The sequence below is a fragment of the Oryza brachyantha genome, chromosome 3 (assembly GCF_000231095.2).
Source record: "Oryza brachyantha chromosome 3, ObraRS2, whole genome shotgun sequence".
NCBI lineage: Eukaryota > Viridiplantae > Streptophyta > Magnoliopsida > Poales > Poaceae > Oryza > Oryza brachyantha.
The window spans coordinates 8301045-8319188 of NC_023165.2; the positions used below are offsets into that span (position 1 = coordinate 8301045).

The following is an 18144-nucleotide window of genomic DNA, read 5'->3' on the forward strand; positions in this document are numbered from 1 at the left end:
AAAATTGGAAATGTGACCAGCAAGTCAGCAACATGGACAAAAAATGCAACCAGCAGAAAAGTACTAGTATAATTTACTTTAAAATAATGGCTAGCCGAACCCTCAGTGATGTCAGCTCGATGTAGAGTAAAGATTCGACATTCATGATCCGATAGAAATGTCAGAGATGGTTTGCTCCTCCTTAAGACTCTTGACAAAGTGCCTAAGCACTGCAAGGGAACTGGAGGTCACAACCCATCACGCCTAAGTTGTTACCCATTGCCATATTAAAATTAAATGCGTGGTCTACTCCATAGCACAAAAGTTCATCTGGAGTCGATCCACATAAATAATCAAATGGGTTTTATTTATTGAGCACACGAATGTGCGGATCAACGAGCTGCTTTCAGATATGGAATGAACTGCGTAGCTCTCCAACCGTCAACTAAATGCCATGCTGGATATGCAGGTGGATCTTAGTTATCTGTCTTCCTCTTGACCTGCTTGATCATCCTGTCCAGATTGCCGAACGAATTGCCCGCGCACCCGTGGACGCTGCTCAGCCAGCCTCTTTCTACTTTGATAGCGCACCTGAAAATAGGCGGACAAAGCCATTAGAAAGATACCGGTTCATTGCAAACCTTAGTCAGGCATAGCAGTAAGAAAATTGCCCTTTTTCCCACTAAAAATGAAACAACAGCAAGAAAACAGGTCAATGACTAAGATCATACCCCCCCCCCCTCATTAAATATTAGACTATAAATTACTTTATGGAACATAGAAATTCGGTGCTTCAATTCTGGTATTTACTAAAGTTTGGCCCTTACGTGGAAGAAACAGTGCATTTTTTTAATACTATTTCAGAAATTGTTTGTTCAAATCCATATGAAGAAATTGTATCTATTGTTATTTTGTTTACCCAAACATTAGAATAAATTACAACTCGTTTTACCTATACTAAGTGCAATTCAGATGGCCCTTGAAGAGTTCAAGTGATTAATACTACTAATTTTGCCTTTTAGGAATCAAGGCTTTCATAGGCGTGTAACTGAAAACAGTCTACCTTTTTTCCGAAGTTCCTCACTTTCCGTTTCTGCCTGAATTTGTTTAATGCAGCTTCTCGGTAACAGACCCCACTCTGATACATATCATTACCACTGCCACTCCCACTTCCATTGCCACCTCCAGCCCCATTTTCGTCCATGGTACCATTAGCACTTTCCATGTTTGGCCTCCCGACATTGGGAGCAGTGCTAGCTCCCCCCTGCCCATTGCTTCCATTATGACCACCTGAAATGCTCCCGTTCATACTATAGTTTGCCGCATGACCTTCAATGGGAGGATCAAACACATTGGACGAACCACACTGAGCATCTGATAATCCATGCTCAATGGAGGGCTGCTGTTGCTGTTGTGTCATGACATGGACATAGTAATGAACATGATGATGGTGCTGCATAAAGCTATGCTGCACATCTCCAGGGTGGCCCACATTAACTGCATTAGCAATTCCTTCGTCAACTTTGTCTTTCCCTATAACGTTAGCAGGTGATGATTGACGCTGCACAGGATGGAATGCTGATGTATGTTGGGTAGCTTTGACAGCTGATGGTAAAATCACTTTCCCCCTGTTTGAAGAAGGTTTTGTGATGACATTCTTAGTACTGGAGCCCATGTCATTGTTGTTGCTACTACCATTGGAGCCTTGCTTTATTGCAGCAGCATCTGAATTTGACTTCACCTTGCAGTTGGAGTCTGTTTTCAAAGCCTCTGAGCTGTTATCTTGAGGTGAACAGCTTCCCCCGTATCCTGCCCCACCTTGATTAGAAGCCACAGTTGTATGGTACCTTGCAAGATAAGAAAACATTAGTACGCAATTTATTGCCATGTTCATAACTCAGGAGTGACACTGATATTATTTTTTGCACCTGGTAAATGCTGAGAGATCTGATCTTTTCAGAATATTTCGTTCGTCGTTGATTTCATTTGCAGATCCAGCTGTTTTCAATCTCTTCAGACCCAACTCTTCAGATGTCATATCAATGAGAGAATCACGGCTTTTATCATTCCCATCTGGAACCTTGGAGGTGCAATCAGGTGCATTAGTGATTCTACCTACTTGTTTGTCTTCTGTGTTTCTGGCTATTGAACTAATCAAATCAACAGTTTGAGTAGTTGGTTCATTCTGTGTATTCCTACTATCCTTTTCTCTCATTGTTTTATTTTTTGATTTAATTTGGGGCATGAGAGTCTCATGCTGTATTTCTGTTGGATTAACAGACATCTCATTCGGAGAAGATTGGTACTCCACACTACAATTCCTAGGAGCTCCTATTTCTAAGTACTTCCCCATGGAGTCATCTGCAAAAAAAGAAACAAAGAGTGTAGTTGGTTTGAACAGAAAGGGGGTATTTTCTTTATTACAATGGATTTTATCAAGCATGGTACCGTTATTCTCTTTTTGTTTCTTTCCGCTCCTTTTATTTGCAGTTGGTAACCACCTGTTGCTGCATATCTCTGATTTAGGGTGAATTACTTGCGCACAAGTACTATCTGCTGGATCAGATGGTTGATCAGGAGACATTTGCTGTGGGCTGTCAATCTCCACTGCACGCTTTGTCCATGAACTCTGCATTTAAAAACAAGCTGATGGCATGATAATACATTGAATATCCTACATTTAGACAAAAGCATCCAAAAACAAAGTTGGTTCTCGTTTACAACCCTTGAATGCAACATTTTTACCAATCCACCTATCAGCACGCAAGTCAGTTTTACTGTAGTCTTAAACAAGAGTTTTATATAATCACTTAGTTATTATGACTTGTGATCAAGACGAGGAGTCTATCCAATACATCCTCATCGCTTGCATGTTTCCTCAGCAAGTATGGACCTGTATTCTACAGAAGCCGAACATGTTAGCTTCCATGCCTCAATCCACTGCCCGTCTTTTCAACTGGTGGTGAAAAGTTAAAAAATGTATGCTTAAAGACCTAAGAAGGGGATCAACTCTGTAGTCATTCTAGTAAGCTGGAAGATACGGAAGAACCGGAATGCTTGTGTTTTTGAGGGTGCAGACATTGGTGTTGGGCTAGCGCCTCCGTGTTTCACGAGCTCCTTGACCAGTTGCTCGCCCTAGTTAGTTAGTCCATCGATGTTGTGGTTGTTCGGTTGCAAGACTTAAGCGCGCGTTGTAATTCTCAACTCTTGTTGAGGGATTGCTTTCCCTCCTTGTTTTCTTCTCTTCTTAATGTAATGACGTGTGCTTGTGTGCTCGAGAAAAAAGAAAGTGTTAGAACTGGATACAGTAAGGGTCCGAAAACCCGGGGATAGTGCACTTGCCCTCTAATAGTGCCGGCATGACTTCTCACCGTGGAGCTAAAAGGGGATCTGAGGCTTAGGGCAACTTTAGAGATTCATTGGTTGATTCATAATAGAGGAGTCCCTTTATATACAGGTAGGACTGATTTGGCATCTAAGGAACTAATCTCTAATATTATACTAGTAACAAATCCAATCTCTATCTCTAGTTTACTCATAAATTTCATCTCCTTCTTAACTAGATAATCTCCTATATTTATTTGACTTAATCCTAATTTATCATGTCTAAATTGCTGCATGGGCCTGGCCCACACCCATAACAATTGACATGTATAAATTTTGTATTTTACATGCATCTTTAAATTTTCCAAGAAACAAGTACTCCCTCAATCCCAAAATATAGAAATTTCTAGCATTCAAAACTTGTCCCAAAATAGCTAACTTCTCCACCTACTTCCTCATCTCAACCAATCACAACCATCTCTCATTTAATCTCCACCTAAGCACTCATCTCAACTAATTATAACCATCCTGCATTTAGTGTTACCCCTCTCCTTAAATCCCTTGAAAAACTACAAAAAATGATTATAATTTGGGTACCGAGGGGTAGCATTTATGTATTAATTTGAGATCATATTGAGCTTCATAAATAGGCATTGTGATTTCATTAAAAAAATTGATGGATCCTAATCCTCTCTTATTTTGTTGTGCTTAGGCCTTGTTTTGCAAAGCCTATATCCAGGGTAGGGTCAGGATGTAGACTTGCCAGATGGAGCCTTAGGACACAATTAACAGTGTGCAAAATTTTTACATAAATTTCGTGATTACTCATGAATGATCAGCTAACTCGTATTTGGGAACATAAAACTCTATTTACTAGTATAAATTTAGATTTTTATTATTATTTTCAGTAAAAATGGTGTCAAGGTTAAAACAAAAGGTTGATATACCCACTACAAATCAACGGATAGTGATATGTATCTTCTGTTAGTTTGTGATGAATTCTATCAAAATGTTATAACTAGAAGGCATAAGAGTAACATTGTTTCGAAAAGTAGTGAACAGCCTCTTACTTGAGTACCACTGCCATTATCACTGCCATCCCTAGCATTGAGTCCAACACTAAAGTCATCATCATCTTCATCATTGTCATCAGCATCACCATCATGATTGCTGCCGCTGTTATTCTCATATTCATCATCAACCTTTGGTTTGGTACACTTTTGTGTCCGGATGCCACTCTCACTTCCACTGCCGCTGGACTGAATTACAAATAGACAAATTTATCCAATTAAGTCACATAAGAAATCCAGATAAAGAAATTGGAATCAAAATGCATTATAAAGGGAGCTGGGGACTTGATATCTACTCCCTCCGAATCATATTATAGGACTTTCTGACCTTGCTTAGATTCATACATGGATCAATATATATGTTGTGTAAATATATATCCAAATTCATTAGTATCCATATGAATCTAGTCAATGACAAAAAGTCTTATAATAATATTGAAATGAGGGAGTAGCATGAAAGGTAGGCCAATAACAAAAAACTTACACTATGGCATCGTCTCCAAACATGCTGCCAAAGGTTCTTAAGTTCATTCTTACGTATAGGCTTCACTAGAAAATCAACTGCTCCTTTTGACAAACATTTAAAGACTGTACTCATTGAGTCATTCGAAGACATCACTGCATGGGAATGACATCAGTATAGCAGTATATTTTGACCAAAAGGCTATGTAGAAATTTGTCACTATATAAATGAAATGTGGTCAAGCAAGAATGTTACTTACTAATCACCGGAATGTCCTTGCAAATTTTGTGGCTTGTTATCTTATTAAGCAGACCAATGCCAGATAGATGTGGCATTACAACCTCAGTCAATACAAGGTCAATGTGGTTTTGCAGATCTTCAAGACATTGCCATGCATGTAACCCATTTTCAGCAGGGATAACTAGAAGCAAGGAGATACAATATTGTGTTAAATCAATAAACTCACTGCAAATGATCTTGTTAGATAAACTCATAAAAGCATTGAGTACTAACACAAACAAGCATGAATAATTCTAATAATACATAATATAATCCATCCATTCCAAAATATAAGCATTTTTGGTTGTTTAGCAAATACTAAAGTTAAGTCAAAATATTTCTTTTTAGTCACCTCAGAGGTCATTTTTTTTTATTTTGAATTGCTTAGATTCCCTTTCCAAGCTCCTCATTGGCTTTGCAATTATAAGAAACATGGGAATCAGCAGAAGAATGCTTGTATTGTGGTACAAATTTTGAATCCTAGAAATGCTTATGTTTTGGAATGGAGGGAGTAGAATTTTTTTTCTCGAATACACAGGAGAGCTTCAGATCATTTCATTTGTAAAAGAAGAAAAGTACAAACAGGTCCAAACCCTTAGCAGAGCACATTGCAGCTGACCTCAACTTTGCAAAGCTCTAGCTTCAATTGATATGTGACAGTACGAATACAAGTTCAACATTGGGCAAAACACTATAATTGCATAGCCTTCCATAAGAAGAAAAAAGAACATTATTACAGACTCCAGACTGAAAAAATGAATAATGTAACTTATACGCAGCCTTCAGAATGAAGCTACCTAGATTATTTGGTTAGTTCCATGCATATCCACCCTCTGCTGATAACCAAATATAGGAGAATGAAAAAATATATCAGATGCCAAGTAAATAACAGATTATGATTTCATATATGAGAGCCTTTCCCCCTTCTTTTGCCACAGCAAGTCACTTTACATGTCAAATGTCAGTGCCATACGAGGAATATCCAAACCAATATAAACTTTGAATCACTTTGACATCAACATGTAAGTGAAGATTGGGGCTTGATATAGTCCAATAGTAGAAGCTACACTAGGTGCACAGTTGAAAAATGTGAAAAAAAAATCAGTTCTCTTATAGAACTTCCAAGTTTGACTTACCTAAGAGAGGTAAAACATGATGACTAAAGAGTTACATTAGTTGTTATTGATTGCTTATAAAAGGCAGAACACTCATCAATGACAAGACAATACCAATACAAATAGAAAACTAATTAAAACATTTGAATAAGATGGTAGTTAGAGAACAACTACATCAGTAGGTTATGGTTGACCATAATCCAACTGTTCAAATCAGTCAGTTCACCTTGTTGACCAGTAAGCTCTACATTATAGCTGCTATCTTCTACCTAGCATAATAAGGCTAACTGACCAATAGATGTGGTTGAGTTCAACATGGGAAAAAAAAGGAGAAACAATTGGATCTACTGGCTGTAAGCCTGTAACGTTAAAAAAATGCCTTCTTGAACATAGTTCAACACTTGGGCAATTGCCACCCAATCTGGTCAGTTGTTTGGCAGGTAATAAAGTTGATGTTGCAACTGTTACTCCTCGTTTAAAGTTTAAAAAGGTATAAGAATATTAAAGAAAACAAAAATGTAGGAGTATAATCATACGACTATTGATATTAATAATTCATATATGTGCAATTTTATAATTATTTTCATGAAGAAAGAAGAACAGATTTTGGTACTCTGGTAAATTGGAAATTGGAGGAAGACAGCGCTAGGAAAACAACATCAATGCCTATAGCAGGTCTTTTCATGTCAATTACTTGATCCATTGATACGAAAGAGATTTTGGTACTGGGGGCAGCCTGTCGCAAAATGTAGAGGTACTATGTTCCATGTGTTCTTTCTTCTTTGGGAGAGAAATGTGGACCAGTACTGAAAATTAAATTCAAGGCAATATATAACAATGACCAGAACATCCCAAATCCGCATCTGGTTCACTAATCGATTTTCAACTGCCATGTGTTGGCATATGCACTCGTCTGCTATCTATGTTAACTGCCTGCCATGCATATTGGAAGCAGGTCTATGCACTACCCCCTTCTGTTAACTTAGAGCATCCCCAAGAGCTAATCTAAATTTGGTTATCCATATCTTCATTTGGATGATCATCTAAAACAGTTTTATCCTTTATATCTCTTTATACTCTAGCAGATTATCCATATATGACATCCTTCATATCTCTTTGGAGAATGGAGAGAGAACATCTAAATATAGAATTTCTCTCTGCTGATATAGATGACATATAAAAATAAAGGATATGATAGATGTTCAGTTGGAGCTCTATTTTCACCTATCATCCTCTATTTTTAGGATAGAGGATGGACAGAAAAGCTGTTGGAGATGTTCTACCTAGATTGACCATGCCACGATATCCATCAGTTGATGCACCAAGATAGTGATATTCAATATTCGGAACCTTTCTTCTAAAGGAAAAATGATAGGTCAACTAATTGCTGAGTGAAGTAATTAGACGAAAAATATCATTTTCTAAATATAGCTTGGTGCCATGGTGACCTTTTTCTGTGCCCAAGTTAAAAAAACGTCATTCAAAACCACACTTTCATTTTTACAACGCAGAATTTATTTTTTACAGTGGACAGAGCCGATTTTCCCTTATATAAAAAAAGCAACAATTGAATGTAAAATAAAACTGTATTGAGAAAATAAATATGCAGTTATATGAATTGTTTACTCTCCATCCACCAATATGAATATGAGATCATAAAAGTAATTTGCTTCCCTTAAAAAATAAAATACAACTTAACAATAAATTGGTATTGTAATTTGCAGTGCATACCTTCATAAGAGCACTTCCGAAGCAGCGCGCTGACCACCTGACGGGTAGAGTCATCGTTCTCCACCAGCAAGACCCTTAGCGTCTTCACAGGGAGGAACCTCTCCCACCGGACAATCCGCACTTGGTGCTCCTTCTGTTCATCTGTTTGCTGGGGCTCTGGTGGTGTACTGTGCCCATCGGGTAAGTCCTCCCCCGTGCCATCCCCCCATTTTTCCTCCTCTGCCTTGAGGCTATGACCATTCTCCACGATGCCATTCCCTACCCTCTTAACATCCTTTTGGGAAGGCTCATCCGTGCCAGCCTCGCACGTGCTACCCATCAACCAGATTCGAAGAGAGAGAGTACGCCGTTGATGTGAGTGACCGAGGACAGTTCACAGATGATGGGGTGCATCATAAGCCGGCGTTAGAAAAGCATATCTATGCTGCACCCAGCCAGCTGCTTGGATCTGCCAGAGACATACAAGAATCAAACAGTCCGGTCTATCATGAACAATACATGCTCAGAATAAGCTTTCACGTTTTCCTATGCAGTAATGGTCGGAGAGGAGTACTTCAAGCCTATCTGAATGGAATACTTCATAGTCAATTGCTTCCGGGTCCTAAAAAGCATCGAACGTCTGGTCAAAATTCGAGAAAAAATCCTCAAAAGAGGAACTCTGGAGCAGTGAGGATTCACCTACTTTAGAAACTTGCCAGCGCCACCCACCAAAGTCCTACCAATTCACAGAGCTTGGGAGCTAAAATGGCAGAAAAAAATAGCTTTATCAGGTCAGACGAAAACCACTCGAGCTTCAATTTTTTTAAAAAAAATTAGAGAAAACGAAACGCTCAAAACATGTCTCAGCCTAAGAGAGAGGTAATCAATTGCTAAGAAAAAGCAGCTCGCAACACTCCACCCGTCGCCCGACTCCGGCGGCAAGCCGGCAAGCAGCCGAGATCCGCCGGTTTCCAGACCCCCCCTACCCTTGCGGTACAAAAACAAACAAGCCTATAAGCAACCCCAAAACCCGACCCAGCTGAGCAATTTTCGCGCACGCGGCGACGTACGGCGGCGCGCACCGCTTAGGAATCGGAGGCACGGGCCGGCGGCGAGGAATCGAGGGCAGCGGCGGGCACAGGCACGAGCGCGGGGGCGCGATTCCGCTACGGCGCAGATGCTCCGAAGACGCGTGCGGATAGGTGGCTGGAACTGGAAGACGCGAGGAGGAGGAGGAGGAGGAGGAGGAGGCGGTGGTGGTGAGAGGCGGAGGAGGAGGCGGCGGCGATAGATAACGGGGGAGGAGACGGGGGAGGGAGAAGGTGACGTGGAGCAAGCGGAGGTGGGGAGGGTGTGGGGACGGGGCCCACCGTCCGCGCCTCCCGAGATCCGACGAAATCTAAAGCCGCGCGCTCCCGCGGTTGCCCCGGATCCGGCCGCGCCGCGGGGATCCCACCCGTCCACGTGGCCCCGATCTCCCACGTGCGGCCCCCGCGTCGCTCCTAGGCCGCCGCTGCGGCATGGGCCATGGCAGGTTGCCGGGGGCCCACGAGGCGGTGGGTGTAGGAAGGGTGTAGAGGATGGGGGTGGGGCCAGGGGTAGCGGGGCCCACGGTCTGGTCGGAAAGATCGTCACGGCGTAGTTAACGGCGTTTAAGCCCGGGTTTTGAGAGTGATTTGTGAGGTAGAGCCCCACTGCATTTTCAGTTCTTCCCCTGAGCTCGAATTGTCCTATGCTTTATATGCCCCTTTTTTTTGGTTAACGCTGATCCCTTTTAATGCCTGGGAAGTGGCCGTCAGTATTTTTTTCACCAAAAAAGTTGAACACATATTGTTTTCTCCAAGCTGTAGATTGCAAACTGTCAGCATCACCTTATTTTAAACAATTACAAGTGAAACACATTATTAGTAATAAAAAATAACTTATAAGTAATCTTTTATATATATATAGTCTTATTGAACTAAGAGTAAATGCTGGAAAATAAATTGTGATGGTTAAATCTCAAAATAACTCTAAAATTGGTTTATGAGAAGAAAAACAATGACACGCGTAGAAGACATACCGTTTTTCTTTCCAAAGGTCCAAATAGTACACATTTAAATATTGAATAACTCTTTGAATGATATAATGTTGACTGTATGTTCATCATTACACGAATATGATGAGATAGTTTTACTTCCACTGGTTTCTTTTTTTGGAATATCACAACAATTTCGACTTCCACTAATTTCCGGAATTCGTGACAAAATAAGTGTTGCCATTGCAAGCGTCGTTTTTCTCGACGGGAGAAATGGTTGGAGTCCTTTTACGGCAAATCGTATTACTCTCCAGAGTTTTACTAATGAATTAACGCTTCAGATCACTCTATAGTATTATAATTTCTATTAGTACTAGTAACGTGTTATTTTCAAATATGAAGCGTTCAATTATAAAATATTATTTAGCACAATTAACTCATGGAGTATATATGCACGATTATTAGCAAGAGTAATACAAAGAGTAACTCATACGTGATAATAAAAAATATTATAGTTATTATCTATTTGCTACGAAACTATATGCTAAGAAGTGTCAGAAATAGATAGGCCATGACTAATACGTTACACCCTATTTGACATGTCATCAATACACCCTATGCGGGTATAATTTCTAATATTAGTATGCATGGTATGCACGACTGAAATGACTAGTATAAAAACTCGGTCTAACCATGCAAAAGAAAGATGTATGCTTCCAGGTATCCATCTTTTTGGTTTATTGGAAAAATAAGCGAAACATATATTTATAAATAAAAAATAATTTATAAACAAAACTTTTATATACGTGTTTTTGTGATCTAGAAGTTAAGGCTAAAAATTAAATTACGATGAAAAAATTGTCCAAAATCAACTCCAAATTCAAAATTAAAAATCTAAATTTTAGCTTATAGGTGTAAGCAAAGTGAAAAATACTTCTCACAATTTGTAAGACTGCATTCGTAGCCAGACAGAAGATTCATTCAATGTTTGCGTTGGAGATAGCTAGTAGGGTATCAACTAGCCAGTTCTTGCTACTGGTCATTTATGTTTCCTCTTGTTTTTGCGTAGCTGGGGCTGGGCTGATACTTTCAAAATAGAGTTTTTTTATCATTATTAAAAAAGTATTTCAAGATATCAAAAATTTATGTTAAATTCTTGATACCTTGAGCTACTTTTTAAGGATGATAAAAAGCCCTTCAAAATAACCATGGTAGCATCCGTTAGTTCAGAAGATCATCCCCTATTGCGTTTAAACTCCTCACTTTGTTTGTTTCATGTTATAAAAATTTTAAATTATTTATAAATTGATATGTATATTTTATTTATGTGATTAAATTCATTAGCGTATATTATATATATATATATTAGAAAGTTTTATAATAGGTAGGAGTATTATAATTTTGTTTTGTTCTAGCTGCGTTAGTTTAAGGTTACATTTGCGAATGTGGAGGCCTGGGATTACTTGATTTCCCTCTGTTTTAATAAACTGTCCTAGTTAGTGTTTATTTACCAGCTTTGATCATGCACTCACCTTTCCCATAAACAACTATGTTTAACAACTCTAACATAACTCTAAAATATACTAATAACTAGTGTGTGCTGGACATGAATAAAACCATACTACCCCTACTAAAATTTACTAGTGGCTAAATAAGTTGAAACAACGACGATGATAAGTGACAAGTGAACTATAACGGGCGGGGTATCTGTAATGTGATCATATAAATCTCAAATGAGATTTTGTTAACATCCGAGAAACAAAATTAAAAAAATACCCAAATTTAATACAAAAGTTGCTTACATTGATTGTAAACGCATAAGTAGCCCATCCATTCTATGTTTTCTTAAACCATTCGTTTTTTTTAACAGAAGTTCTATGCATATAAGCATATTTCAAAATACGTCATATTATCAAAGTATTTCGTATGCAGTTATGAAAGTCATGTGTGTATATAACACACGACTTGCATTTAATGGTGCCAATTAAAAAGGAATGGATGTAGCATTATGAAGTCTAATACGAGCTTATAGGCATTCTATGATGACAAAAATAACGTATTGGGAACTGCTACCAACAGCTTAAGAAGATACTCCCTCCTGTTTTTTTGTTAGACGTTGGTTCATCTAGCATTTAAATATAGAGGGAGTATCATCTTTAGTCATCTTACACATACCAATACAAAACTGAGGTGGCTAAAATAAATGTCATTTGCTTTCAAAGTTCAATTCAAATGTCTCATACGTTCTCAAACTCTAGTACAAATATGTTCCACCTTATCTTCGATGAATTAATTTTTTGAAAGATAAAATCTTTATGAAATGATTAAGGAGAGAAAAATAAAGTTTTTGTGTGGGTAGAGTGAGTAGTGCTTCTGTAATTCTGATTGCTTATAGGCTAAATTTTAAATTTCAAAATCTATTTTAGAGTTAATTCTATAATTATTATCGTAGTGTATTTATATAATTTTTTGATTACTACTACCTCCGTGCCATAATAACTTCATTTTTCAGTTTTTTATACAATGTTTTGACTTTTCGTCTTATTTGAAATTTTTTTGCGATTAATATTTTTATTTTTACTGGATGATAAAATATAAATAGTACTTTATATGTGATTAATTTAAGTTTTTTTACAAAATTTTCAAATAAGATGGATGGTTAAACGTTGGAAAAAAAATAGAGTTATTATAAGATGGAGATAATACCAAGTTATTTTTTCTTTATAAAGAAAAAAACTGTAGGAGCCCAGTGCTCCTATATAATTGAGGTGTTTCTCTGCAGGACGTTTGGTTGGTCCCTGGTCTCTACTCTCTACTGTAGTTCATTGGAGTTCAGGGCTTCGGAGCTCGGGCCACCTTCGAAGAGATAAGCGTGGACGGTGCTTGATTTGACGCATGATGTGATTCGTTGCTTCTTTTTATCGACCGCAGCTTCTTCGTATCAGACCCGTTTAGGCCCCGTTTCAAAAAAATTTTCCTCCAAACATCAAATTAAATTTTAATTTTAGACATCTAAATGAAGCATTAAATATATATAAATATTAAAACTAATTAATAGTTATGGGGAAATAGTTTGACAAATCTTTTGAGTCTACTTAGGACGTGATTAGCCATAAGTGCTACAGTAACCAATATGTGCTAATGACGGATTAATTAGACTCAAAAGATTCGTCTCGCGGTTTCATAGGCGTAATCTTTTGTAATTAGACTAAATTTAATACTTCAAATATGTGTTTAAAGTTTTGATACGACGTTTTTACAAACTAAACTCGCGAAATGAAAGCTCATAAGAGTTATGTCTCGAACGTTATCAAAAGATATTTTCGAATACGAATAAAATTATAGCTCGTTTGAAAACCACGAGACGAATCTTTTTTAAGCCTAATTAATTCGTTATTAGCACATATGGATTACGTAGCACTTATTCGAATGAAATCCTGGACTAGGTGAGCTTAAAATATTCGTCTTATGATTTCTGTGCGATTAGTTTTTTTCAACTATTTACTATTTAAAGGTCCAAAGATTTATAGTTGATCGTTTAGTTTTTAAGAAAAAATAATAGATATATTATAAATAAACATATTTTATAAATAATATATGTATATATATTCTTAGCAATCTAAAGACAACATTAAAACATAAAACAAGACGGAGAAAACCTAAAATCTACTTCAATTTTAATGTTAAAGATTTAAATTTTAATTTATTAGTATAAGAAAAACAAAATGATGAGACTGGTAATCCTTATTACTTCTACTTTTGCGAAATCCTTACTAACTTAGAGTAAAGAAAGCTATGCACAGAAGATCTATCAACGGGACAACAACAATGACAGGCATAAACATTCGAAGATTGCCGACTTGTGTGGAAAATGATGTCCTTTCCCATATATAATACTTTGTTTTTTACGACATAAAGGCATATATTCTCTTTTATCCTCTTGGTAGTTAAATGTTAAAAGTTTAAATTATTTGTGTTATTTTCCTAAGCATCTCACTGACCGAAAATTATAGATTTCTAGGCATTAGAATCCATGCTAAAGAAATACTTATCTTATTATATAAACTTAGAGTAATTTTAATACTTATCCATACACCGTACACACTTTGTGCATGGCAACACGGTCTCTACTCTGTGTTCTTTGCACCCATCGAGAAAATTGCATATCTATTCCAGGTAACTGATGGTTTTACAAAAAAAATCATAGTTTAAATGGCTACTTTAAAATGTCACAGCTAACTGATGCCAATACGCTGGAATGCCAATTTGACCTATTATACAGTCTGAGAAATCATTTTTTGATTTGTTAGACTATTTAGGACAAATATGCCCCTGCCATCAATTGGAAGAGAGCGAGAAGAGAAAGAAGACAACTCACGGTAAAGAAAAAACTAGGGTTTGGAGAGGAGAAGTCGACGGCGACTGCCACCCAGCGCCATCCCGTGCCCTCCCCGCCGGCGGCTGCCCTCCCCACGTCTTCCCTGCCAGTGTCTGCCACCCGCGTCGAGTCCTCCCCTCCCCACGGCCCTCCCTACGCCCTCCTCTACCGCCTGCGCCCCTCAACGCGCCACCCCCCGGTCGGCCAGCTGACTTCGCGTGGCCTCCCCGTGCCCTTCATGCCGGCGGCCGGCACGCCAAGTCGTCCCCTCCCGGCCGCGGTCCTTCGCCCCTCCCTGCGCCCTCTTCTGTCGCCTCGGCCTTGACACAGTCTCATGCTGAAATTGCTGTAATTTTTAGATGAAGCAGACCATTTTTCCTGGGATTTTGTAGATGCAGTACGCATCTATTACTTGGTTGATGCATCCGGCCATTTTTTCTCCGCCGTGAGTTTTGTTGGTTGTTCGTTCTCTTCTGTTCTTTCTCTTCTTGCTCTCTTCCAATTGATGCCAGGGGTATATTTATCCCAAATAACCTGACAAATCAGAAAATGAATTCTCAGATTGCATAATATAACAAATTAGCATTTCAACATGTTAGCATCAGTTAGCTGTGGTATTTTAAAGTAGCCCATCTAAACTATGTTATTTTTGCGAATCCAGCAGTTAGCTATATGCAATTTTCTCACACAACCGTCCAGACTCCGTTGAGAACTAAAAGCTCTTTTACATATGACCTATCTTTCACCAGTAGTTTTATCTTCCGCTTATGTTTAAAATCAAAATTTAAATTTTCAACCTTATAATTATAGTCAATTTGGAATTTTTTATTATATTTTTTAGCCTTTTATATCGCTAAGAATGTGTATATAGTTTTTATTTCTAAATTATTTTCGTTTACAAGTGTGCATTGGAATTTTTCTTGGTAAGGCCAGACCACTCCATTTCAGTATTTTTTTTTTCTTAGACACCAGACCACACGCGCCGCTGGAAGACGTAGGTCTGTGACTTATTCGACACAAACAAACAGGAAGACACCGCTCCATCTCCGCGCCTTGAATATCTATACTCTTATACTCTTACAAATAGAACCAGCGGTGGGTTAATTTATCGACTATCTCACCGTCGACTTTTTCTTATTTTCTAAAAGAAAAAGACCTATATATCAAAGCAATTTTAATAACTCTACTTTAATAAAATGGTAATAATATTTTTAAATAAAATTTCGTTGCAACTTATGAACGCTTTGCTAGTCAATGCTAAATTTGGAAGAACCTTTCTAGTGCCAACTTAAAGGAGAATTAATATCGCAATGATTAGCTAGAGCATAATACTTTGTCTGTCCATATCAAAAGACATCATTTTTAGTTCACTTTACGTATACTTATATAAAGCTATATAAGCTAAAATACATCTCACTTTTTAAACCCCGATATATTGGTCCTCTAATTTTTGACATACTAATGCATGTGTCCCTATTTTACTAAAATTCAATACAACTATTACTCGACAATAAATTCTTTTGGACAAAGATAAAAGTTAGCTGCTACACAAACTTCTATCAACAAATACATACCTGTGAGAGGCACTGAGGAGCTCATGTTCGTTTCTGCCAAAACGACAGTTATGGCTTTTGTCATGTTAGAGCATCTCTAAAAGTATGGCTAAAATTTGTCTCTCCAAATCTCAAGGCTATTTATGTTAAAATATTTTATCTTTAAATTAATATACACTCCAACATTTTTTTTATCTTTACTCATGAAATTCTAACAGTTAGTTACTACTATCTAAATTTTAGAAACACTTCTCCATATTCATACTATATATTTCTCTAAAAAATGTGAGTCCATCCCTGCAAGACAGATAACTATTCAACTTAGTGAGAGAGACTCAGGGTTCACGTAACCGTGGTAACCGCCACAGTAACCGCGGTAACCGCGCCCTCCGCCGAGGCACGGCTTCGGTAAGCCACGGTAACCGAGTTTAAATTTGAGAAAAATTTAAAAAATTTGAGAAAATTTAATGAAAAAAATATATGTTGTTATATAGTGTAGTTTTGTCAAAAAATTAATGAAAAAATGTATTTTCGACGTAATAAAAATCATAAATGAGTATTTCAGGAAACAAATTAAAAAATAGCTTATTGCAAGTAATATTTCATAGGAAGATGGTCAAGAATATATTGTGTTGAGTCATTATTAATTTACACTAGACACTTGGGTGCATAATGTTGAAATACAAATATACGACAATGGATATATGAAAAATATGTATATAGAAAAATTATACGTGCATCTTAGTACATACATGATAGTTTTATTTGTAATAAGCAGTAGTAGGTATAGTTATGACGCAGCAATCAAAATGAAGTTGTCGTTACTTGTTATTGGAGTGAATTATTTGGTGAAGGGTGATATGCCGGTGTATGTTTGTATGTTGCAATATCAAGAATTTAGAAAATGTCATGTAAAATTTTCTTGTTTTCCCTATAACATGTCCTATTGTCATAAATATAGTCACAAAATATTTTTCTATTTTTCATGTATTTTTTTAGATTTTTTAAATTTTTTTTTGCATTTGACATCACATCCGCGGTCTCCTCGCGGTAACCGCGGTTTCGGCTAAAAAACCATGCGGTAAGCCGCGGTAACCGCTGTTCTCATGTGTTCTTCCAGCAAATAGTTACCGCAGTTTTCGCGGCTTCCTGCGCGTTAACCACGGCAAACCGCGCGGTAAGCCGCGAAAACCGCACGAGTTTAAATTCAAATTTTTTGGATTCAAATTCATCACGGTTTTTGTGGTTACCGTGCGGGATCCGCGAGAGCACGGTACCACGGTTTTGACGGCTTGCGCGGTAAGGGAACCCTGGAGAGACTTGTTAGATTTGATCATTAAGGTACAAGTTTAGTTATTCATATGACATGACAAGTTATATGAGTAGTCTTTTGAAAATTATTTTTTTCAATATCATTGCTATAGTTTAGTATAGAGAGTCAGTCATTTGATTATTCTTTTGGAGTTGCTCTTAGGTGGTGTTTGGGACAATCATCAAATGTTTGGACACTTATTATAAATAGTAAACGTAGATTATTAGTAAAACCTATCCATAATCTTGGACTAATTCGCGAGACAAATCTATTGATCCTAATTAATCCATAATTAGTCTATGTGATGCTACAGTAAATACGCTCTAATTATAGATTAATTAGGCTTAAAACTTTGTCAAACAAATTAGCTCTTATTTCTGTAATTAGTTTTATAGTTAGTCTATGTTTCAAATATCCGATGTAATATGAGGCTAAAAAGTTTAGCCTCATCTAAACACCTCCTAGCTACCCACTGGATACCCCTTCTCTTTGACCTGCTCCGCTGCCTCTCTTCTTGAGTTGGATTTGGAAGCCTTGAGCTCAAAGTGACCTGCTATTAGAGAAAGTGGAAGCCATGAGGACACAAGACACGGAAGAAAATGGGTGGTAACGAGTCTAGTTTTTTTTTTGGGCATAAATTTTATAAATTTGTAAAAGTTTTTTAAGGGTTAACTAGTGTTACAAAAGAACCTAAAGATCTTGCCCATTACAATATCTAGGCACAAGTCATACATAAAACGAGAAAACCTTTCCAACGGCAACACCTTTATCAGGAACATAGATAGAAAATTAGTTAACCATTATCATTAGTATCTGAATACACTAATATTGCCCAGTTTTTAGTGTTATTTTCATGACCTAAACGGGTTTACCAGAGATCGTTAAGGTTGGCTGACCCGATATATATACTGTATCTCCGACAGCTTCGAGAGGAGGTGAGCGAG

The 18144-nt window shown here is 37.5% G+C and overlaps 1 protein-coding gene across 3 annotated transcripts; it reads right to left on the reverse strand.

The window, feature by feature from the left end:
• Nucleotides 1-44: 44 nt before the first annotated feature.
• On the reverse strand, nucleotides 45-9210 carry LOC102700784 (two-component response regulator-like PRR73). Of its 3 annotated transcripts, none has more exons than XM_006649822.3 (11): nucleotides 9023-9210; nucleotides 8644-8700; nucleotides 8515-8562; nucleotides 7962-8409; nucleotides 5096-5257; nucleotides 4858-4991; nucleotides 4374-4562; nucleotides 2428-2608; nucleotides 1908-2340; nucleotides 1043-1826; nucleotides 45-570 (listed from the first exon to the last, which is right to left on the reverse strand). In XM_006649822.3, the coding sequence occupies exons 4-11, from the start codon at nucleotides 8278-8280 to the stop codon at nucleotides 460-462; spliced, it is 2313 nt and encodes a 770-aa protein (XP_006649885.1). In that variant the 5' UTR covers nucleotides 8281-8409; nucleotides 8515-8562; nucleotides 8644-8700; nucleotides 9023-9210; the 3' UTR covers nucleotides 45-459. The 3 variants fall into 3 exon arrangements, with proteins under 3 accessions (XP_006649885.1, XP_006649884.1, XP_015690730.1); XM_006649821.3 differs by having other exon boundaries at nucleotides 8481-8562; XM_015835244.2 differs by having other exon boundaries at nucleotides 7962-8562.
• Nucleotides 9211-18144: the final 8934 nt, after the last annotated feature.